This window comes from Anabrus simplex, chromosome 4 (genome assembly GCF_040414725.1).
Source record: "Anabrus simplex isolate iqAnaSimp1 chromosome 4, ASM4041472v1, whole genome shotgun sequence".
NCBI lineage: Eukaryota > Metazoa > Arthropoda > Insecta > Orthoptera > Tettigoniidae > Anabrus > Anabrus simplex.
In genome coordinates this window covers 231,225,138-231,249,633 of record NC_090268.1, presented here as the reverse complement: position 1 = coordinate 231,249,633, position 24,496 = coordinate 231,225,138, and the positions used below count along the sequence as shown (strand labels likewise).

Below are 24,496 nucleotides of genomic sequence, written 5' to 3'. Positions count from 1 at the left end.
GCCTCGACTCAGCTTTCTGTGGTTCAGGGCTCCATCTTGGATGGATTTATTTCTTGGAAAAGGCATTTGATTGCTCGGTTGACGATAGTTGTTGTTTGGTGGTGGAGAAGAAATGAGAACTGTTTAACTTAGACTTGGTTTGGTTGTGTTGAAAGTAGGGCGGGGAGGGGGGGTCTTGATGGGTTACTTGATTTTAGGGTGGGGGGCGGTTACTAGTTTATTTACGGTCTCAGCTACTCGATCCACCAAGGGGGTCCTGAAATTAGGTCACTGATGATTGTTGAGGAGGTTGAGGAGTAGAAGTAGCAGGTTATTTGTATCTTGGCTTGGGGCGGGGAGGAGGGGTGGGGGACAATTGAGAGGTGGATTTATTAGTGCTGGTGGGTGTGAACGTGTTTGTTGACTGTTCTTGGATTTGATTGCTTGTTTAAAGTATGGGCAACAAGGAAACGGAGGCTGCGTGTTTGCCACAGCATTTCACGTAGCTCGACTGGTCCCGAGGCACCTTGCAAACTGCAAGGACTGCCACACCAGTTGCAGCAGGTACTGTTTTTGCAGCAGGCTATGTGATGGTCGAGTTTCAAACAATTGCAACAGACTATTGTAAGTGATGGATAATGATGACTGTGACTGTGGTTTGTGCGGGGGTGGGGGTAGGGTATGAGTTGTGGTCTTCTGAGATAAGTTATGCTGCTTTGGTTGGAAATTTTGTTTTTCAGGAGTGGGTGTTTGCAATTTTTATAGCACATGATTGACTGAGGCTTGAGATCTGGTTTGGGTGGATTTAAGAACTTGAGCATAGGGCAAGTAGGGGGAAAGGGGAATGGAATAGTTTGTTTTGCCATATCTTGGCTAGGAGGTGAGGCCTGGAAGGACTTATCTTCTGTTAGTGGGCTGGTTTGAGTGGAAAATTCTTGAATATATGGTTCAGCTTGGATGAGGACGTCTGTAGTGGATGGGATAGCTTTAATGTCTGCATTATTTGTGGATGGGGTGGCTTGTGTGGAGACATGTTTCGAAGTGGGCGATGGGGTGAATATAGGTGGGGGAGGTGAAGTTTGAGAGCTTGGTTTTCGGTCGCGGGTTCGAGGACTATTTTTTGATTAGTTGTTCGTCTGATGGGATTTATGATGATTGGGGTGGGGATGTTAGTGTGTTCTAAGGCTGCAAGGATTGCATGAATTGAATTATTGTGGCGGAGAGTGACCATTAATAGACTGTTGTGAGATTCTTCAAGGACGCAAGATGCTCATTGAATACTAGCATGAAGGTAGAGATGATGGTTTTGCATCTTTGGGGGGGGGACTGGGCCTGGATCTGTCAGGTGGAATATGAAAACCATACACTTGGCAGAGGTAGGGAAGCTGGTATTGTTGTAGACGCGGAAGAGTGGGGATGTTTAATCATCTTCATCATCATCATCATCATCATCATCATCATCATCATCATCATCATCATCATCATCATCTTCTTCTTCTTCTTCTTCTTCTTCTTCTTCTTCTTCTTCTTCTTCTTCTTCTTCTTCTTCTTCTTCTTCTTCTTCTTCTTCTTCTTCTTCTTCTACTTCTTGATTACTGTGTTCTTGATTCCTGGAGAAGAGATGTTGAGGTGGTTGAGTTTGCAGTGAAAGAGTTGGGGAGGCATGTTGCTAGTTTCTATATGGCAGGGAGAGGGTGGTTTAATATTGTAGGTGAGACATGGGGTTGTAGTTAGTTGATTGTGGTTCTTCAGGTGGTAGGTAGCTTTGAAGTGAGGCTATTAGTGCTTGTATGTTTTCAGAAAAGCTGTAGGAGTTTTCTAGGAAGTTACTGTGCATGATTTGGTGTGGTGGAGAAAGGAGGGTTAAGACGAAGCACTGAAAGGTCAAACTCAAGGAGATCTGCTAGTTATATGCACGCTCAGTGGGCATGGTCAGACCAGGTTTAGTCTGGAAGGATCTCACCGTGATGAGATCCGAACCAGTAACCACACTGAGGGCTAGACAATATTTGCTTTCTTCTTACTGATGATTTTCCAGCTCTATATATGGCTGGAGGCTGCTGGATGGTATTTGTTTCGGTCTCGGAGGAGTAGCGGGTGCTCCTTCCTGGTGGTAGCTGATGGTAGCCTGTAGTGCTGGCCTGGTTGACAAGTAGTCAGGGGACTTCCAGTCTGCGCCGGGCTGATAGGCAAGCGAGCAAGGTGTTTACGGTTAGGGTTGTGAGTGCTCGGTGGAGCGCTCTTGATGGCTGATAGCAGTACTAGGCAGAACCGGCAACTTCAGTCTTGACGGCGATTGATGCTCGGGTCTTGGGTGACTGTGCTAAACTTGGCGTTTAGTGAGGTGCTCGTACTGAGTGCTGGGCTGAGAGTATATGATTCTACTTACATTACTCAAAATATAAAAAGACAGCAAACGTTCCATCACAAGGAAGTTTCAAACAAAAATCAGAACGTGAAATGATGACATGTTAAAATAGCCCACGAAGGCTACAAGACAACAAATCCCACTTTCCTCTCCTGGTAAGGACAAAAATACAAAGAGTAACAGTTAGACACAGTGAAAGGAAAAGAGAAAAACATTTTGCGATATAGGACAGTTGCTGCCATCTGGCTGACCAAATGTGTATTACATTAACAATATACTCTATGAATTGGAATTCAAATACTTACACAGCGACCAAGGGTTGTCCCAAAAAAACAATGATTGATTACTTCTTGGTGGAAAGAACAAATCGTAGACTGATGTTAGATGAAACAGCCGTGCCAGAAGTACCTTTCGATGGAGACCATAGAGTGGTGGTATTAAAAATGATGGTATAAAAAATGAAAGTACGATAAATAGTGTGAATGAAAGAAATAAGAGAGAAGAAAATAAAAGTATGGAAATTAAAGGATATGGAAATAAAAGAAAAATTCCAAACTGAATTGAAACAACAGATGCCCAGAACTGTGGTGGAGAGTGTGGAAATGGAATCGGACATGTTCAAGAAGGCATTTGTAAGTTGTGCAGAAAGTGCTTGTGGCAGAATACCTGAAAGAGTGAAAGATAAATAGACTCCATGGCGGAACGAGAGGCAAGCATGGCAATTAGGGAATAGAGAAAAAACAGAAGGAATTAGAAGAAAGTATCAGGAAATGAAAAAAAAAGATGCAAGAAAGTAGTAAGTGAAGAAAAGATGGGAAGGATTTAGTATGAGTTAGAAGAGGATGTGTATAGGAGTAAAATGATGATATATGGACTTGTAAGAAGGAAGAGTCTATGCAAAGCGGGGTGAAAGGAAAATAAGGAGAGGTAATACCACAACCAGAGGAGATAAGGAAAAGATGGAAGGATTACTTTGATGAACTACTGAATGCGAGAAGGAGTGTAGATGAGATTATAGAGGCAGAGTGTGAGGAGACTTAATCAAAGAGTGAAATCACAATGGATGAAGTGGGTACTGCTGTTAAGCAAATAAAAGTGGGAAGAGCAACAGGATTAGATGAATTATGTGTGGAATGATAAATACAGACACCTATTCATCTACAATGACTGTATAGGTTATTTAGATCTATTTGGAAAGAAAAAATGGTAGGTACCAAATCACTGGAGTAGAGGAGTAATAATGCCTAAAAAGGGGGACAAGAAGATATGTGATAATTATCGAGGAATCACACTCATATGTTAGGAAGCAAAAATATTTGAAAGAGTGCCAGAAAAGAGAATGAGAAGAAAGGTAGAAATACAATTAAAAGAAGAGCAATATGGCTTTTGAAATGGAAGATCAACACTAGATCCCATCTTTAGTATGAGGCAGTTAATGGAAAAACATTGGGGATGAAATGAAATGTTGTATGGCTTTTAGCACCGGAATATCCCAAAACGGGTTCAGCTCGCCAGATACAGGTCTTTCTATTTGACTCCCGTAGGCGACCTGCGCGTCATGATGAGGATGAAATGATGATGAAGACAACACATACACCCAGCCCCTGTGCCATTGGAATTAACCAATTAAGGTTAAAATCCATGACCCGGCTGGGAATCAAACCTGGGACCCTCTGAACCGAAGGCCAGTACGCTGACCGTTCAGCCAACGAGTCGGACTAACATTGGGGATAGAGAAGAGACTCAGAAAAGGCTTATGATAGTGTGCCCAGAGCAAAAGTATGAAAAGTAATGCAATGAAAGGGGTTTGGAAAATAAATGATAGAATATGTGCAAGCAATGTACAAAACTTGTTGCAGTAAGTGTCCAGACACATGGGACACCAGAAGAACAGAGTGGTTTTGGAATGAAACTGGACTACAACAAGGAAATGTGCCGTCACCAATGTTATTCGAATAATGTTATGTTTTTTACGTTCCACAAACTACTTCTGATGGTTTTCGTAGAAGCCGAGATGCCGGAATTTTGTCCTGCAGGAGTTCTTTTACATGCCAGTAAATCTACAGACACGAGGCTGATGTCACCTTCAAATACCACCAGACTGAGCCAGGATCGAATCTGCCGAGTTGAGGAGAGAAGGCCAGCGTCTCAACCATCTGAACCTCAGCCCATAATGGTTATGGACGAAATTGTCAAGAAGACAAAGGTAAAATATGGGGACAGGGAGTTGAACATAATGTTGTTTACAAAGGATATTGTGGTGAGGGAAGGAAACAGAGAGGAAGTACAAAGGCAACTCAACATATTGAGAGAGATTATTGAAACTTTTGGAATGCACTGGTCTACACTGAAAATCTATCTGAGTTTAAAACAGTTAATTCATTTTGATGTGAAATAAACTAATGTAATGTTTAAAACCTTTACTTAGATATCATTCTCTTGAAAAACGGTAATTAATTTTATGTAAGGGTTTTCAGACGTTTGCTCTATTAACCAGCATTTCGTCTTAGGTCTGACACTAGACTCATCAGAGTGGGGTGTGTCAGACCCTACCCACTGATGCTGGGGTGTATGCAGATGAACTTATCAGAAGCCCTATATAAGAGGCACATTCTGATAACTGCATACGGGAGATAAAACTCCACAATTGAATTATTGCCCACCTGAAAAGCCTTACATCTGATCTGTTTTTTGACATGCTCTATTGGTGGAAAAATATCTAATTCCCTCCTTGGGAACTTAGAATTTCCAATTAATTTTATGACAGGGGGAAATTTTGTAATGTTCGTAATTTTTTTCTTGTTACAAATATAGGTTGTCAATGCTGAGTAAACTATATTTTCTTCCTAGTAATCCATTCTGTTTACATGTCCTTTGTTGTGCTTTGAAGAACCTATCTGCACTTATTTCTCAGTAATTCTCTGTGTATGAAGTTAAATTTTCAGAGGTAAATATGAAATGTACATAACAAGCACAAACCTTTATCTTCATGGGCACAAAAGACATATTCATAACCTACATTTTGTCAACCTGATTTGTTATTTGGTTTATATTTCAGATTAATTCAACTTGAAGATGCCACGTAAATGTGTTAACAGTGTGAATAACTTTTGCTCTGTGTGCTGTGAAGTGTCTTTTGCATCTCAGAAACATGGATTGTCCTCATTAATAAAGACAGCATATTACGATGACTTTGACTGTAAAATGGATGAGGACAAACCCTGGGCACAAAACATTTGCTTTAATTCATGTGCAATCTCCGTATTTGGTTAAACAAAACAGTATAGTCAAAGCCTTTCACCAATCCCATGACATGGCGAGAACCTTCAAATCATGTCAGTGATTTTTGCATGGTGCCCCCTCTTAAACATGGAATGTCCAGAAAGAAAAAAGTGGATCAACACATATCCAACTATGACATCAGCTACACGACCAATACCACATGGAGAGAGTCTTGTTGTTCCTATTCTACTTGAATATCTATATATATAAGAGTTTTGTATGTACATTGCTCAGAATTAGAAAAAAATGGTATTTCTGCATCGTTCATGTCCACAGTAACAAGGAAACGCATTCTTTTCTTTTCCATAATTTCTGTCTGTCTGTCTGTCTGTCTGTCTGTCTGTCTGTCTGTCTGTCTGTCTGTATGTATGTACACACATCACTTGAAAACGGCTGAAGAGAATTTAATGAAAATCGGTATGCAAAGTCGGGGGATGAGCCACTACAATCTAGGCTATAAATCATTTTTTTCACGCTGAGTGAAATGGTAGTTTAGGGGAAGGCCTAAAATTCAATTCTCAAATATTTATATTTTAAGTGGTCCTGTCGCTAAATACTACATAACTACAGTTACATAGAATTAAATTTCAGATCATTTATGTCTTATACAATTTTACCGTACCAGCTGTAATAACACTGATATTCATGAATTTCGATTTTTGTTGCTAAGTCCACATCAATGCCGACCCACGAGAAAATGGGAGAACAGAATTTAATGAAAATCGGTATATAGAGTCAGGGAAGAAAGAACTGTAGTCTAAAGCTATAAACAATTTTACTGAACCTGGGTGAAATGGTAGTTTAGGGGTAGGCACCTAAAATTTAATTTTTAAATACCTTCGTTATTGCTCCTATAGAAAAGTACTACATAACAAAAGTTATACAGAATACAATTTCCGGTCATTTATGTTTTATTCAGTTTTACCTTACCGACTGTGATAAGAGTAGTATTTCAGAGGCGGAAGAAAACTAAATGCGAAGGCCTACAATATGGAAAGCGCATAATATTGATCAACAATAACATTACATTGACCATTGTTTGTTGTGATGTTCTTTGCCTCTCATCATGCCCTCAACTCTGATAGATGGGATTACTGTTGCGTACCGAGTATAACAACCTGACTCAATATTGGCGGGAAAGAGTTGGGAAGTTAAAAAACTGTTTTCTTTAGCATGCCATTCCTCTGGTTCATGCATTGTCTGATACTGCTGGTACGTAACACACTGGTTCATCAGTATTCCAGCTATTCACTCCCTACTCTGATGCGCTGTTTTGAATGAGCAGTGTGCAGATTTGGCAGAGGCTCACTTTGTAATAGTAGTATGACCTGGTCTAGAATTACAATTTAAGCCTATTCCAAATTACAGCACTACAATTCATTAATAATTCAAAATTCAACCCTGAAAAGAGACGTTACTTAAGAAACGCGTCTTCCTCTTCACTTTTATTAAATTCTACATTCATTTTGTTCGAAATTAGCAGTGAAGAGGGGTTTTCTCCTCTGGCTTGGAGGAAAAATTTGCCTCCGAGTCAGATTTTTCCGCCACCAGTGTAGTGAAATGAGATTTTCCGACTCATCAGGTACTCCTAGGAAAGAGATTAGTAAAAGGGCATAGATTTGTCCTTCTGGGACTGCCCGCTATTCGAACACCCCCCCCCCCCCCCCGATGATAAAAGACGAAGAGTGTTTACGGATAAAGGCTGTGCGGCTTGGCCATTCTAGCTCTGGAACTTTGGACTGTTAGATCGGCAGCGTAGTACTGTTCGTTAAAAGTGAGAAAATGTGTTGTTTTTCATATGATTGAGTATTTCATATTGCTTTTAATCGCGCCATTCCTACTGACGTCATTGTAATGACCTATGTTCATTTCACTTGGTAAAACAACTAAGGCAGTCTTTCTGAGAATGTAAACAAGCAGGTGGAGAGTAAGTGTCTGCCATTATAATGAAAATTCCCCAAACTGATTGTGACAGAGTAGGCAAGCAGACCTACCATCACAATGAAAATTCCCTAACCCAGTCTTCATATGAGAAAAGACGTTTGGTGACTTCCCCGTCGTGTTTCTAGGGTAACGTTACTATGCAATATAATCCAATCTTGCTCACAAGGTGTACACTACTTAACATAGAATTCTGTAGCGAAGCATGGGTACATCAGCTAGTTATGTCCTAAAGTTTGATGAAGATATGGAGGGTGAATGCAAGCAACCTGAGTCTTTACAGCAAGATCCAGATTATACACCAGAATCGACCTTGCTCAGTAAGCCATATAAAATTTCTCAAGAACAATGTAGCGATTTAATTAGTGATCTAGAGTTACCAAAATGCAAGGCAGAATTTCTTAGTTCCAGGCTTCAGCAGTGGAATCTCCTGAAGAAGAAAGTGAAAGCATCTCTCTATATATAGATAGATACTGAGAAAGAGACTTAACACCATTCTTTGAAATGGAAAACTATCTTATTACCTGCACTGATGTAAATGGTCTGATGGCATCTTTGAGAATGGAGCATAATGCCAAAGAGACTTTTCACTGATTCCTGTAAGTCAAGTTGCTTCACAATGGAAATGCCCTGCCACCTGTTCCTGTAGGTCACGCTGTGCATATGAAGGAGACCTATGAAAATGTTAAATTGCTTCATAATTAATTTTTTAGACAAGTCCATCAATGAGAGATACGTGGCGATCTGAAGGTTATTGCCATCACACTTGGAATATAGTTAGTGTATACCAAGTATTGCTGTTATCTTTACGAGTGGGACAGTCGCGACAGGAAATCACACTACATATAAAAAATCTTGCCTAAAACGAAAATGGAGCCCAGAAAAAATATATACAGTATAATGCCTTAGTTGCTCATGAAAAGGTCTTACTACCACCCTTGCATATAAAGCTAGGACTTTAAGTTTGCAAACATGAACAACATCTTTCGTATGAACACAGGCCTACAAATTACCCCTATACTTGAACGAAATGAATGGATAAGGATTTTCCTTTTGTACAACTGCTTCTTTACAAGTATCACATTGTAGAGAATTGACTAACATCTTTACCACAAATCCTGAGATATATTCAATAATATTCTGTGATAATAAACCTAAAACCTATTGTGATTTATGCAAGCTTACTAATTCTTCCACTCTAAATTTAACAGTAATTTTGACATTCTTGCAACATATCTTTAAAGAACTGAGACCACTGTTATTCAATTACTAACATCAAAACAAAAACTTCACGAAGTGTATCATTATTATTATTCTTTCTTCGTTATACCCATTCACAGGGCGCGTTGGAACTTGTTAGCTTGATGATGGTTTTCCTTTCTTCTTCTCCTCCCAAAATCTCTTCATGAACTCGCTATGCTGCTTCTTGCGTTCTTCAATCCATTGTTTCCCTGTGGTTCTTTTAGCCTTTTCCGTGAACGTGTGCTTTGCAACCAGAGTTCCAAAAGCCTTGCAATCCCTGATGGTATTTTCTGTGATGTTCATTTCTTTGTCCTGCTTTATTTGCTCAAACCAGCTTATTTTGACCTTCTTTGAATTCATTATACCAAGCAGGTTTTTTTTTTTTTGCATATCTAGTGTCGTCCATTCTACACATGTGGCCATAGAGTTTCAATCGTCTCCTGCGTAGGTATCGGGGAACTTGTCGATTGCTTTGTACAAATATACAGTTTTTCTTTTGATCCATATACCATTTATACGAATGGGGCCATATATTTTCCTAAGAAATTTTCGTTCTTGTTTTTCAATTTCATCAATTTTAGAGTGGCCTCCTAGAGATGTGGTTTCTGAGGCATACAAAGTTTCTGGAAGAACAACAGTCTTGTAATGCTGAAGTTTTGAATTTCATAACATCACTCTTTCATTGTAGTGATTCCACGTTATTCGGTAGTTTGCGGTGGAATAATCTTGTTATGAGCAGCCATCTTGCCAAAGATCAAAATCACGTAGAAGTAGCACTGCGATAGATAGACAAGCGTTTTCTAGTGTAAGCGCTCACAGCGCTCACTCACGGCACCATCCCCTCGGTTCAAGTCACGGCCAACTAGACTCATTGGCATGATGGCAGAAGTAGAGATTCAGTGTGATACAGTGGAGCTGCCTGGAGTATCAAGGTAAAGCATCCACAATGGCCAAAACGTAGGAGTATTGACTTAAATCTGACTGATGATATCAGTCGGCAGATAACGGAGAATCAGCATGAAGAAGAGGTGCATCTTGAGACTGCAAGATCACTGTTGAAGAACATCATGGCAATTCCTCTTAAGAATCTAAAAATGAAAATAAAAAATGGCCTCATGAAGTTGGAGGAAGCTTTAAAGGCTGGAGCAATATGCAGGATATCGTGGAAGAAATCTACAGAAGAACAAAAGCAAAGATCAACTACCATGGAGAACAAGGAATTGTCCAGGACATCACCAGTGACAAATGACTCAGAGGAAGACCAAGGAAAATGGGAAAAGTTTCTATCCAAGAAGAAGAGTGAGGATAAGAAGCACGAAGATATTCCAACGAAACGGGCCAGAAATTATCTTGAAAGTAAAGCGTTTAGCAAGAGTGTAAAACGACCTTATTCTAAATCAAGCAGTCGTTCAGAAGCTGTAATCATCAAACCAATGAACGGTAAGACTTTCACTGACATTTTGAAGGATATCAGGAACAGGGGAAGCCGGAAGACAGTGGAGCAGGCATCTGATCTATCCGCAAAACAAGAGCTGGGGCTGTTCTTCTTGAATTCAATAAAACAACACAGATTGAAAACAGGGAGATGTTCAGTAAATTTCTGAGAGACGCCCTCTGACGTGATGGCGATGTAAAGGCTTTAATCCCCCGAACTACACTGGAGATTCGAGACATGGATGGCGTTACTACTGCTATGGATGTGGAGGAAGCTGTAAGACGAGGTTCCGGTAAACCCCATCGAGAGCTGAAAATATCAGTCACAAAACCAAACAGCTGGGGACAGAAACTTGCCATCTTCAAAACCAAAGATGAGGATCTCAGAAACTACTGGAAGCAGAAAGAATGAAGATAGGATGGCTATACTGCACAGTACGTGCTAGAACCATGTTACCTTGCTGCTTTCGATGCCTATCATATGGACATCTGGAAAGAAACTGCACAGGCCCCGACAGAAGTAAACTCTGTTTTAAGTGTGGAGAATCTGGTCGTAAGGCAGTAGACTATAAAAAGAATAATTCACGATGCATGATTTGTACAGACAGGGTGTCAATGAAGCTAAACGAAATCGTGTTCCTTGATCGGGTGCATGCACAATATTTCATGAAGCTCTTGAAAAGGCCAAAAATCACAACAAATGATGTGAATCCTTCAAGCAAACATGTACAGTACAGGAGTCAAACAGATAACGACCTTATGACACAGCTGATTTATGAGATGGAAGTAGACATCGTTACTGTCAGACATCGTTATTGTTAGCGAACCATATCAAGAGAGGGATCATCCAGGGTGGTTTGTGGATAATCTTGGAACAGCTGCAATTTGGATACCACATCTAGGAAAATTTTCAATAACAGAGCATGGATGTGAAGATGGTTTTGTTTGGGTACAGACTGGGGGAATCACTATAGTAAGCTGTTATTTTACGCCAAATGAATCTGTTCCCAACTTTCAGATGAAACTTGATGGCCTTGAGGATCCATTGCGCAGAATCGAAAACAGACTAGTGGTCAGTAATGATTTAAATGCTCAAGTGTCGAAATGGGGCATGCCACAAACAGACTCCAGAGGATGACATATAATGGAGATGGCATCTAGAACAGGTTTGGTGGTCAACAACATTGGAAATGTGCCAAGATTTTGACAGCCAGGATGCCAGGGAGCAATACCGGATGTAACCATCTCATCAGAGGGTATCACGCCTAAGATTACTGAATGATAAGTGATCGAGAACTATACGGGGAGTGATCACCAATATATCATCTTTTGACTGCTCCAGGAATCTCCTCAAGTAAGAAACATCTTGCGCAGGCCAGCACAGTGGAACATAGCCGGTATCGACAAAGAAAAGTTTATTGATGTAATACGGAATGGAATGGAGAACATAACAGAAAAATGTTTTGGTCGTAGAGGGAAAGAAGCAGCTGGTGTATGTGTTGAACTCATCGTGCAGCTAATCCATAAGCATGCAATGTCTCAATGTCCCGAAGGAGACAACGAAATAGCAAGCGCCAAGCGTACTGGTGGACCGAAGAGATTGCTGAACTGAGAAGGAATTGTCTGCGACTTCGACGCAGGGCTCAGAGGATGACAGGCAGTCCAGAGAATATCTAAGTCAAAGCGGAGTACAAGTCAGCGAAGAAGGAACTCCGTAATGCTATTAGAAAGAGTAAAGCCAATAAATGGTGGGCATTGGCTAAAGAAGTAGAGGATGATCCATGGGTACTAGGTTACAAGATTGTAATGAAGAAACTCAGGACATTTTCAACCCCGAGTATGGATCTGCAAACTATTAAACCATCCAGAGAGGATTGACTGTGACGATGAAAAAGAAATGGATGATATATCCCTCTTCACAGTAGAAGAGCTGAATAGAGCTATTAGCTCTCTTAGAAACAAGAAGACTTCAGGACCATATGGTATACCTGCATAACTGCTAAAGATAATATCAAAACTCTTTCCAGAACTGTTGCTGAATATGTACAATCACTGCCTGCAAGCGGGTATTTTTAGTCCCCGATGGAAAATGGCCCGATTGGTTTTGATCATCAAAGGAAAACCTGGTGGTTATAGGCCTTTATGTATGCTGGACACAGCTGGAAAAGGCCTGGAGAAACTTCTGAAGCCCAGAATCCTCTCAGCAGTTCAGCTAGCAGGGGAGCTATCTGTTCACCAACATGGATTTCGGACAGGGCACTTGACGTTGGATGCAGTGTGGGAGGTGGTGAATACTGCAGAAAGAGCACAAATGGGCAATCATTCCTGTAAACTGACACTTCTTGTGACCCTGGATGTGAAGAATGCTTTCAATTCGGAAAGGTGGAGTGACATGTTGGTAGCTCTTGAAGAAACTTTCAAGCTATCACAATATCTTATGCGCATAATGAGAGAATACTTCAAGGATCACACTCTGCTGTATGATACATAAGGTGAACAAAAGACAAAATGACTGACGGCTGGTGCAGCGCAGGGATCGATCCTTGGCCCAGATCATTGGAACATAATGTATGATGGCTTGTTACGTTCGGAAATGCCAGAGGACATGAAGCTTGTGGGCTACGCTGATGATGTAGCCACCTTGATAGTGGCTCATAATGTTGAGACAGCTCAAATCAAACTGAACCAGGTGGTGCGGCGCATAAAAGAATGGATGATGAGTCACAGGCTAACACTAGCAGAACACAAAATGGAGATAGTTCTTCTGACGAGGAAAAGGATCAAGACTCTTGTGCGAATTACTGTTGGAGAGTTAGTGATTGAAACATCTACGAGCACAAAATATTTAGGAGTGACACTTAACTCCAAGCTCACATTCTGGAATCATATTCAGAGAGCAACAGATAAGGCAGTAAAATACATGACTGTACTTAGTAGACTGATGGGAAAGATTAAAGGTCCGAAATCCAGTAAACGACGCCTTCTTATGTCGACGGTTCAATCAGTGCTCCTGTATGACTCTGAAATCTGGGCTGAATCCTTGAGATTTGCTTGGTATCGGAGAAGGATCACTGCCATTTAATGGAGAGCAGCTTTACGTATTGCATGTGCATACTGCACGGTTTCCGAACCTGCAATCCTCACAGTGGCAGCAATAGCCCAAATAGATCTACTTGTATTGGAGTGACAAAAAATCTGGCGTACCCAAAGAGAGCTGGGAAAGAAATGTGCAAAGAAGCATGCCTTCAGTCAACGGATGAGGCGATGGCAACTCAGATGGGAAAGTGACCCTCGGGGTAAATGGACCAAGCGACTGATACCACTCTTGGATATCTGGGTTGAAAGGGTTCATGGTAAAGTCAACTATTACCTCACGCAGCTTTTAACAGGACATGGATATTTTCGTAAATTCCTGCACAGAGTGGGCCGAGTGAGTGATGCAGCATGCATATACTGTGATGACATCGATGATGTATTTCACACCTTCTTTGTGTGCAGCCATTGGATGATACAGGAAGATGTGTGGAAACTGAACTGGGAGGACTGACAGCAGATAATATTATTTCTGTGATGCTACAAAACCAGGAATCCTGGGATCACGTGGCAGTGTATGTGGAGGATGTCCTTTGTCAGAAGAAGAAGGATTTGGAAGCGTACTAATGTCTGTAAAGGAGAAATGAAGAAAGAAGAAGTCTGAAAGACAAGGTAAGCATGATATCAACCTGAAGTACGGTAATGCAAGAGCGGTTCCGGGGTGATGATACACATCGTGGGAAAAGGGTGTGTGGTTTTTAGTGGGTAAGAATCCCACACACTTGTGGAGTGCAGATCCTTCACAAGTGTCTTTTGAAGATTTTCCACAGACCCTTGTAAAAACTACTACTACTACTACTACTACTGCTGCTGCTGCTGCTGCTGCTACTACCACTACCACTGCTACTACTACACAAGTGTGCATGAGCACATGTAAGCCACTAACCAGTGCACTGAAATTCCTGTTCCTTCCTCTTTCTTCGTGAATAGGAAAAACCACACCCAAACACTATGCAGGTATTCACCATTCTGCCACACAGTAGTTCGTTGAAAAATTAATGTGAAATGTGCATAAAAACAACATAAAACAAAACTGCACGTAACACATTAACATACAAGTTTACAGTGGATCTGTAGTGATATAAGATGTCATTGGCCGCAAGTTTCCGGCTTCATTAGGACCAATGCTACAAGATAGAGTGCTGCTTGTCTACTTACTGGGGAGGAAATCAGAGTGGAAAAGCTTTTCAACACAATGGAGAGGGATAACCTTAGATGGTTTCGACATGTTAAGAAGATGGAAAGATGCTGAAGCAGATGATGGAAACCCAGGTAGAAGGAGGAAGAGCAAGAAGGAGACCCAAATTAGGTGTTTGAAAATGATGAAGAACAGTATAATTGGAAGAAAGCTGGATTGGAACACAGTGAAGGAGGAACAATGCTGGTCAGATAGAGAAAGATGGAAAGGTGCCATAAACATCTACATCCAGCAGGAGCTACACAAGGGAAATGGATGATGATGATGATGATGATGATGATGATGATGATGATGTGCCGTTCTACAACGTTCTATATCACATAAGTACATAATATTTGCAATCTTGCATAGGACTACTACTTTTTCTTCTTCTTCTTGGCTTTGTTTTCCCAATTTACTTGTGTTGGCACTTGATATGGATTTGGCCTACTTCTATGGCCGGACGCCCTTCCTGACGCAAACGCTATGTGGAGGGATGCACTCACCATTGCATGTTCTTGTGGTGGTTAGTAGTATGGTGTCGCCTGGAGCCCCGGGTTCGATTCCCGGTTGGGTAAGGGATTTTTCTCTCGACCTGAGGACTGGTTTGAGGTCCACTCAGCCTAAGTGATTAGAATTGAGGAACTATCTGACGGTAAGATGGCGGGCCCGGTCTCAAAAGCCCAGAATAATGACCGAGAGGATGCGTCGTACTGACCACATGGCCCCTCGTAATCTGCAGGCCTTTGGGCTGAGCAGCGGTCGCTGGGCAGGCCAAAGCCCTTCCAAGGGCATAAGTGCCGTGGGGTTTGGTTTTGGTTTCGTAGTAGTATGGTGAGTTGTGTGTAAATGAAGAGAAGTGTATTAAGACAAACACACACACCCAGCTCCTGAGATAGAGGAGTTAACCATACAGAGTTAAAGTTCACAGCCCAGCTGGGAAACAAACCCAAGGCTCTCTGTGCCAAAGACCAGTACGCTGACCATTCAGCCAAGGAGCCAGACTATATACAATACTAAATACATTGCATCCGGGAAACTGGAGTTGGTTGAAGATGATGATAATGATGATGATGATGATCACATATTGTATATGAGGGAGTAAGTCAATGAGACGTGCCTCTTTAAAATAAAAACTTCATTTGTGTGCAGTTCCGTAGTGGGAAGCGAGAAGGAAATGGATTGACACAAAGTGATGGCTGCCACCATAGGGAGAGGGGAGTAGATAGAAGAGTGTAGATGCATACTGGAGGGGCTGTAGAAGCAGGCATTTGGAGAACAAAGTTTTGAAAAGAAGAAGAAACAAGATGGGCTTCCCAAGGGTTCCCCTGCTTCTGGCATTTTAGCCAATATTTACAGTGACAATTTGGAACATACTAAAATTAATAACAACCTCCAAGGCATTATTTTCTGGATGAGATATGTAGATGACATTTTTAATTTTATTGACCACCACCTTATTAATGAAAACACTTTGCTTCAACACTTGAATTCATTACACCCACATATAAAATTTATCCTTCAATCTGACGTCAACAATTCTTTAATATTTTGGATCTCACCATCAGTAGAAAAAACAAATTCACTTATGACATTTATAGGAAACCAACACAAATTATTTAATATTACAAGAAACAAATCTAGGCACCCAAAAGAAAGTATTTTTTCACAGCCTAATATACAGAGCCCTCAAAATCCCTCAATCAGTTATTAAATTCAAAAACAAAGTCAATAACATCTAGACCTATATTATAGCACTTAATAACAGTTGTGATAAGCAATTTGTTGATAAAATAATTTATAAACTAAAAAATAAACCCTCCACTTCCCTTACCAAAAAACCCACCTCACTTTCACCTATAATAATAAACAAATTTTCCAAATTATCAACTTATTTAGAAAACAAAATTTTACCATAGCTTTCAAAACTCAGAATACTAACTCCAATATTTTTTATAAAACACATACAGTCAATAAGAATAACACACATTGCAATTCAGGTGTTTACAAACTCAAGTGTCCGAACTACATTTCACGCTACATCGGCCAAACTAGTAAAAATGTCAATAACCATTATGAAGAACATATTAATGCTAAAAAGAATGATCTATTTTCGCCTAAGAATGTGCATATGACAGATTTCCACCATGAATTCACATCCTGTGACAATGGTCTATTAATTCTCCATAGAGAAAATACGGGCAAATTATTGAAAATCTATAAAAACATTTTCATCCATTTAGAACACAGGATTAACCTAATTTTCAATTTAAATTAAATTACTGAACAAACTAACAGTCTTTTTGAGACATTAATAATCCTTCTTAATAAAACAAAGTCACAACTCTTCCCGTCTTTCATAAAAGTTCCCCCTCGCACGGTTTCCTCTTCCCCCCTTGCCTGTTTGGCAGTCTATCAGTTTCATGTTTTTGCTAAATTTCTTTTGTTTTACATATAGACAACATATTTAATTTAAATTTCTCTAATTGTCATTTCCTAACTTTCCTACAGTCCAATATTTCTGATGCAATTGATACTTTTCTACAGGACTTAAAAAACAAGTGTTTTTTAATATTCCTTACGATTTTTGGTTACGCTTAAGTTTTTTTATGTTATGACAAGTTGAAACCCTTCAAGATCAATTCTTTCTAACAGATTTTTAGTGTGGTGTTTTTTCTAAGAATTTCTATAAACTTTATATTCTTTTTCAAGACTGATGATGATGATGATGCTTGTTGTTTTAAGGGGCCTAACATCGAAGGTCATCGGCCCTTTTTTCAAGACTGAAGAAGGCCCAATAGGGCCAAAACATGTATCTTTAATTGTGTTTTTAATCAACATTTGTGTATTGACCAAGGTGAACTATTGAAATTACATCATTTCTTTACTGTAAAGTCAATATCGAAGTTATGTGATTCTTAATTTGCAAGGTAAATGTATTCACTGATATTTTTAATAATGTTACCTTCTACAATCAAATTCCTGTAGTAACCCAATTATTTTTTGCATGGTTTTTTTATCTTGGACTGGATCATTTTTAGGCCTACTTGTTGACAAAGACAAGCTCTCTTACTTGTGATTGGAGTTCATCTTTATCATTAGCCAGGAATACAAAGCCATCTGCAAACCTCAAGTGGTTCAGCCTTTTTCTATTAATTCAGATGCATCAATCTTTCCATTGAATTTCTGACATTAAAAAAATATAAAAGTCATATACTTTCTGACAGCTAATTTTGTGGGTGTATTATCAACTAAAAGGAACAAAAAATGTAATGAAAAATAACAAAAAAAGAAACCTGAAACAGGTATTGATTAGTAAGATATTTGCTCCACCTTATAGCAATGCTCACTCAAAACCTCTGTAGGGAGCAACATATACTGTATGTGCAATAAAAAGTTTTGTTTATAATTTGCATTCTCTCTAAGTAAGGAAACAGCCGAGTGAGTTGGCCATGCAGTCAGGGGCGCGTAGCTATGAGCTTGAATTCGGAGGATGGTGAGTTCAAATCTCACAGTCGGCAGCCCTGAAGATGGATTTCTGTGGTTTTACCATTTTCACACCGAGAAAATGGTGGGGCTGAACCTTAATTAAGGCCACAGCTCTACTTTCAATGTGTTATTGCAACATTAAACCATGAGCAAAAAAAAAAAATTAGTAAGGAAACAGATCAGACAGGGTGAGCATTTTATTCTGAAGATGACTGCCTGAGAGCTGACAAAGTCAAGTCACTGATGTGTTTGTAAACTCTCATCTTGGAAAATTTTCTTCAAGTAAAGCACATTTTATTTTGAATTAGATATCCACTGGATTTGATAGTATTAAGATCAGTTTCAACTGTGGAGGGAAAACATCTTCTCCATTTTGCAAATTATTAACATTTTTAGATTGCAACAAATGTGCAATGCTTTAGAGTTTACGACACAGATGGAACAGCTTACCTATTATATTAGTCCGTTCAACAAGATTTGTAGCCATCCAGTCCTGTTCCATCCCATACCATTTTTCTTATTTCTGTGTTCTAACTCTTCAATGTGCAGAAACACAACAGACTTCCATCATCAGGTAACACTCATAAATTATTAAATTCTGTGTCTCCTTTAGTCAACAGCTGTCACAACTTACATAAGACAGACCATCTCTCACCAAACTATTATACATTATATGAAGTCACATTCACTGGACATTCACAGTATAACAACTCATTAGTCTTAAATTTTTGAGTGAAGTCTTGTATTATTTGAAGTAAATAGAACATCTTACTTGTAATGTACATTAGGTATGGTATTCTTTTTCTGAGCCTCGATAATTTGTGTTTCACTGGGATCACTTCCGGTCACTTTTTTAAAGTAGGGAGCTAACACCTCTGTGCTCTGTCCTGAGCCACAACCAATATCCACAGCTTCATTTAATGGTCCAGGGTGCTTGAAAAGAAAATCAATATAATAAATATCCAAAATAACCACAAAAAAGAATCTTGTGTCTGGTTTGAATAAAGGATACAAAAAGTACAAACTCTTTTCCAAAAGGAGGGAAAAACAACATTTGGACCTTAACCAGTTAGGAAACTCAAGAGGTAAAGTTAGTGGTGATAGTGTACTGCATATATGATGGAAAGGGAAAAATTAAGTAAAAGAAATTTTAAAATATGAGGCTAAGAAAGGGACGGGAATATATACAAGAGATAACCACAATGAGAGGCTAGAATAAGCAACAAAAAGGAGAGACGAGAATAAACACAAAAACACAACGTATAAAGACATACTTTTGATAAAATATCACCTTCATAGAAGGGCTTTTCCTCATCAATACCGGTTCTTATCTATATTTCTTCTCAGCTCCCAGAAGCTAGTTTCTATTTTCTAGCTTCCTCAAGGAATCATTCTTGACAGATCTTGTTTCTCCATATGGAAATGTATGAAGAAAAAATAGCATGAAAGGAGGAAAATGAAATAGAAAATAAGAAAGGTTCAAATAGGTGGGAGAAAACAAGAGGAAAAAACAGAGAAAGTGGAAAGGAAATCTTCTCATAATAAGTATAAAAACCTGCTGGGGTTCCTCTCTCCTCCTGTGTTCAAAGTCTCCTTTCACCTGTATAAAACTTTTTCATTTTATCTGTTCCATTCAGGTGTTTTATCCAGCTAGGATGATCAAATGTTACCATAATAAAAAGAAAGATTACTCAAGAATGATGCCCTCAATAAGTGCTGATGTAAATCTCGTTGATGAAGCTAGGAAGAAGAAATTAGAGAAATATAAGGAGCAAGCCAATTTGTTGAGATGGCAATCAGTTAAGATGTGGAGTTTATTTTTAAATAATAAACACATTTAATACCAAACAAATCTTTTCCCAACTTATACGGCAGGTCTTAATTTACAAAGCTATGAGAATTATTATACTCAAACAAGAAAATGGAGCCTTAGTTTCAGTTTTACCGAGCTTGATAGCTGCAGTCACTTAAGTGTGGCCAGTATCCAGTATTCGAGAGATAGTGGGTTCGAACCCCACTGTTGGCAGCCCTGAAAATGGTTTTCGTTGGTTTCCCATTTTCACAACAGGTAAATGCTGGGGCTGTACCTGAATTAAGGTCACGGCCACTTCCTTCCCACTTCTAGCCCCTCCCTGTCCTATCATCGCCATAAGACCTATCTCTGCTGGTGCGACGTAAAACAACTAGCAAAAAAAAAGAAGTTTCAGTTTTCACCTTGAATTACCTTTTTGAAGTGATATGTAACTTGCATTTTTTGAGTCAAATACTCATCCAAATGCATTTTGTGACATTTCAAGTTTTCATAAAATATTAAGCTAAAGTATATTTTTGTTATGTCTGATGTCTTCCCAATAATTTGTTTCCTATGACTCAAATACTAACAAGGGTATTCCAAAAATAAGTTATGCAAGTCTATTACTCTCAAGACTTTTTCTTTAGAAAACCAAATAAATACATAATCAACACACCAGACTTTTATATAACGTTCAAGAACACCTTGAGTAGTTATCCATCAAGCTTCAACTGCAGAAAACAGAAAGGAAGGGAAAGTACAACATAATGCTCACTCACTCACTCACTCACTCACTCACTCACTCACTCACTCACTCACTCACTCACTCACTCACTCACTCACTCACTCACTCACTCACTCACTCACTCACTCACTCACTCACTCACTCACTCACTCACTCACTCACTCACTCACTCACTCACTCACTCACTCACTCACTCACTCACTCACTCACTCACTCACTCACTCACTCACTCACTCACTCACTCACTCACTCACTCACTCACTCACTCACTCACTCACTCACTCACTCACTCACTCACTCACTCACTCACTCACTCACTCACTCACTCACTCACTCACTCACTCACTCACTCACTCACTCACTCACTCACTCACTCACTCACTCACTCACTCACTCACTCACTCACTCACTCACTCACTCACTCACTCACTCACTCACTCACTCACTCACTCACTCACTCACTCACTCACTCACTCACTCACTCACTCACTCACTCACTCACTCACTCACTCACTCACTCACTCACTCACTCACTCACTCACTCACTCACTCACTCACTCACTCACTCACTCACTCACTCACTCACTCACTCACTCACTCACTCACTCACTCACTCACTCACTCACTCACTCACTCACTCACTCACTCACTCACTCACTCACTCACTCACTCACTCACTCACTCACTCACTCACTCACTCACTCACTCACTCACTCACTCACTCACTCACTCACTCACTCACTCACTCACTCACTCACTCACTCACTCACTCACTCACTCACTCACTCACTCACTCACTCACTCACTCACTCACTCACTCACTCACTCACTCACTCACTCACTCACTCACTCACTCACTCACTCACTCACTCACTCACTCACTCACTCACTCACTCACTCACTCACTCACTCACTCACTCACTCACTCACTCACTCACTCACTCACTCACTCACTCACTCACTCACTCACTCACTCACTCACTCACTCACTCACTCACTCACTCACTCACTCACTCACTCACTCACTCACTCACTCACTCACTCACTCACTCACTCACTCACTCACTCACTCACTCACTCACTCACTCACTCACTCACTCACTCACTCACTCACTCACTCACTCACTCACTCACTCACTCACTCACTCACTCACTCACTCACTCACTCACTCACTCACTCACTCACTCACTCACTCACTCACTCACTCACTCACTCACTCACTCACTCACTCACTCACTCACTCACTCACTCACTCACTCACTCACTCACTCACTCACTCACTCACTCACTCACTCACTCACTCACTCACTCACTCACTCACTCACTCACTCACTCACTCACTCACTCACTCACTCACTCACTCACTCACTCACTCACTCACTCACTCACTCACTCACTCACTCACTCACTCACTCACTCACTCACTCACTCACTCACTCACTCACTCACTCACTCACTCACTCACTCACTCACTCACTCACTCACTCACTCACTCACTCACTCACTCACTCACTCACTCACTCACTCACTCACTCACTCACTCACTCACTCACTCACTCACTCACTCACTCACTCACTCACTCACTCACTCACTCACTCACTCACTCACTCACTCACTCACTCACTCACTCACTCACTCACTCACTCACTCACTCACTCACTCACTCACTCACTCACTCACTCACTCACTCACTCACTCACTCACTCACTCACTCACTCACTCACTCACTCACTCACTCACTCACTCACTCACTCACTCACTCACTCACTCACTCACTCACTCACTCACTCACTCACTCACTCACTCACTCACTCACTCACTCACTCACTCACTCACTCACTCACTCACTCACTCACTCACTCACTCACTCACTCACTCACTCACTCACTCACTCACTCACTCACTCACTCACTCACTCACTCACTCACTCACTCACTCACTCACTCACTCACTCACTCACTCACTCACTCACTCACTCACTCACTCACTCACTCACTCACTCACTCACTCACTCACTCACTCACTCACTCACTCACTCACTCACTCACTCACTCACTCACTCACTCACTCACTCACTCACTCACTCACTCACTCACTCACTCACTCACTCACTCACTCACTCACTCACTCACTCACTCACTCACTCACTCACTCACTCACTCACTCACTCACTCACTCACTCACTCACTCACTCACTCACTCACTCACTCACTCACTCACTCACTCACTCACTCACTCACTCACTCACTCACTCACTCACTCACTCACTCACTCACTCACTCACTCACTCACTCACTCACTCACTCACTCACTCACTCACTCACTCACTCACTCACTCACTCACTCACTCACTCACTCACTCACTCACTCACTCACTCACTCACTCACTCACTCACTCACTCACTCACTCACTCACTCACTCACTCACTCACTCACTCACTCACTCACTCACTCACTCACTCACTCACTCACTCACTCACTCACTCACTCACTCACTCACTCACTCACTCACTCACTCACTCACTCACTCACTCACTCACTCACTCACTCACTCACTCACTCACTCACTCACTCACTCACTCACTCACTCACTCACTCACTCACTCACTCACTCACTCACTCACTCACTCACTCACTCACTCACTCACTCACTCACTCACTCACTCACTCACTCACTCACTCACTCACTCACTCACTCACTCACTCACTCACTCACTCACTCACTCACTCACTCACTCACTCACTCACTCACTCACTCACTCACTCACTCACTCACTCACTCACTCACTCACTCACTCACTCACTCACTCACTCACTCACTCACTCACTCACTCACTCACTCACTCACTCACTCACTCACTCACTCACTCACTCACTCACTCACTCACTCACTCACTCACTCACTCACTCACTCACTCACTCACTCACTCACTCACTCACTCACTCACTCACTCACTCACTCACTCACTCACTCACTCACTCACTCACTCACTCACTCACTCACTCACTCACTGATCTGCATTTAGGGCAATCGAGGTGGCAGATTCCCTATCTGTTGTTTTCCTAGCCTTTTCTTAAATGACTGCAAAGAAATTGGAGAATTATTGAACATCTCCCTTGGTAAGTTATTGCAATCCCTAACTCCCCTTCCTATAAACAAATATTTGCCCCAATTTGTCCTCTTGAATTCCAACTGTATCTTCATATTGTGATCTTTCCTACTTTTAAAGACACCACTAAAACTTATATGTCTACTGATGTCCTCCCACGCCATCTCTCCACTGACAGCTCGGAACATACCACTTATGGAAAATTATAAATTCCCATGGAGGAATTTAGATAGTTTTCACCAATAGAGCATCTCAAAAATGTCAAAAACATATCAGATGTAAGGCCCTTCAGGCGTTCGCTCTATTAACCAGCGCTTCGCCCTAGGTCTGACAGTAGACTCATCAGAGTGGGGTGTGTCAGACCCCACCCACTGACGCTGGGGCGTATGCAAGTGAACCCATCAGAAGCCCGTATAAGAGGCACAGTCTGATAACTGCATACGGGCTTCTGATGGGTTCACCTGCATACGCTCCAGCATCAGTGGGTGGGGTCTGACACACCCCACTCAGATGAGTCTACTGTCAGACCTAGGGCAAAGCGCTGGTTAATAGAGCGAACGCCTGAAGGGCCTTACATCTGATATGTTTTTGACATTTTTGAGATGCTCTATTGGTGAAAAATATCAAATTCCCTCCATGGGAATTTAGAATTTTCCATTCAGAATTGCTAGGCGGGCAATAGTTCCATTGTGGAGATTTGTCTCCCATATGCAGTTATCAGACTGTGCCTCTTATAAGGGCTTCTGATGGGTTCACCTGCATATGCCCCAGAATCAGTGGGTGGGGTCTGACACATCCCACTCTGATGAGTCTACTGTCAGACCTAGGACAAAGCACTGGTT

General features: G+C 40.9%; 1 protein-coding gene across 1 annotated transcript in view; it reads right to left on the bottom strand.

Moving 5' to 3' along the window:
• LOC136871810 (putative methyltransferase DDB_G0268948) overlaps positions 1–24,496 on the bottom strand; it is a 149,933-nt gene that overhangs the window by 50,782 nt on the left and 74,655 nt on the right. Inside the window, exon 3 of the mRNA XM_067145416.2 lies at positions 18,778–18,938. Within this exon, the coding sequence (XP_067001517.2) occupies positions 18,778–18,938 (161 nt within the window). The remainder of the gene's footprint in view (positions 1–18,777; positions 18,939–24,496) is intronic.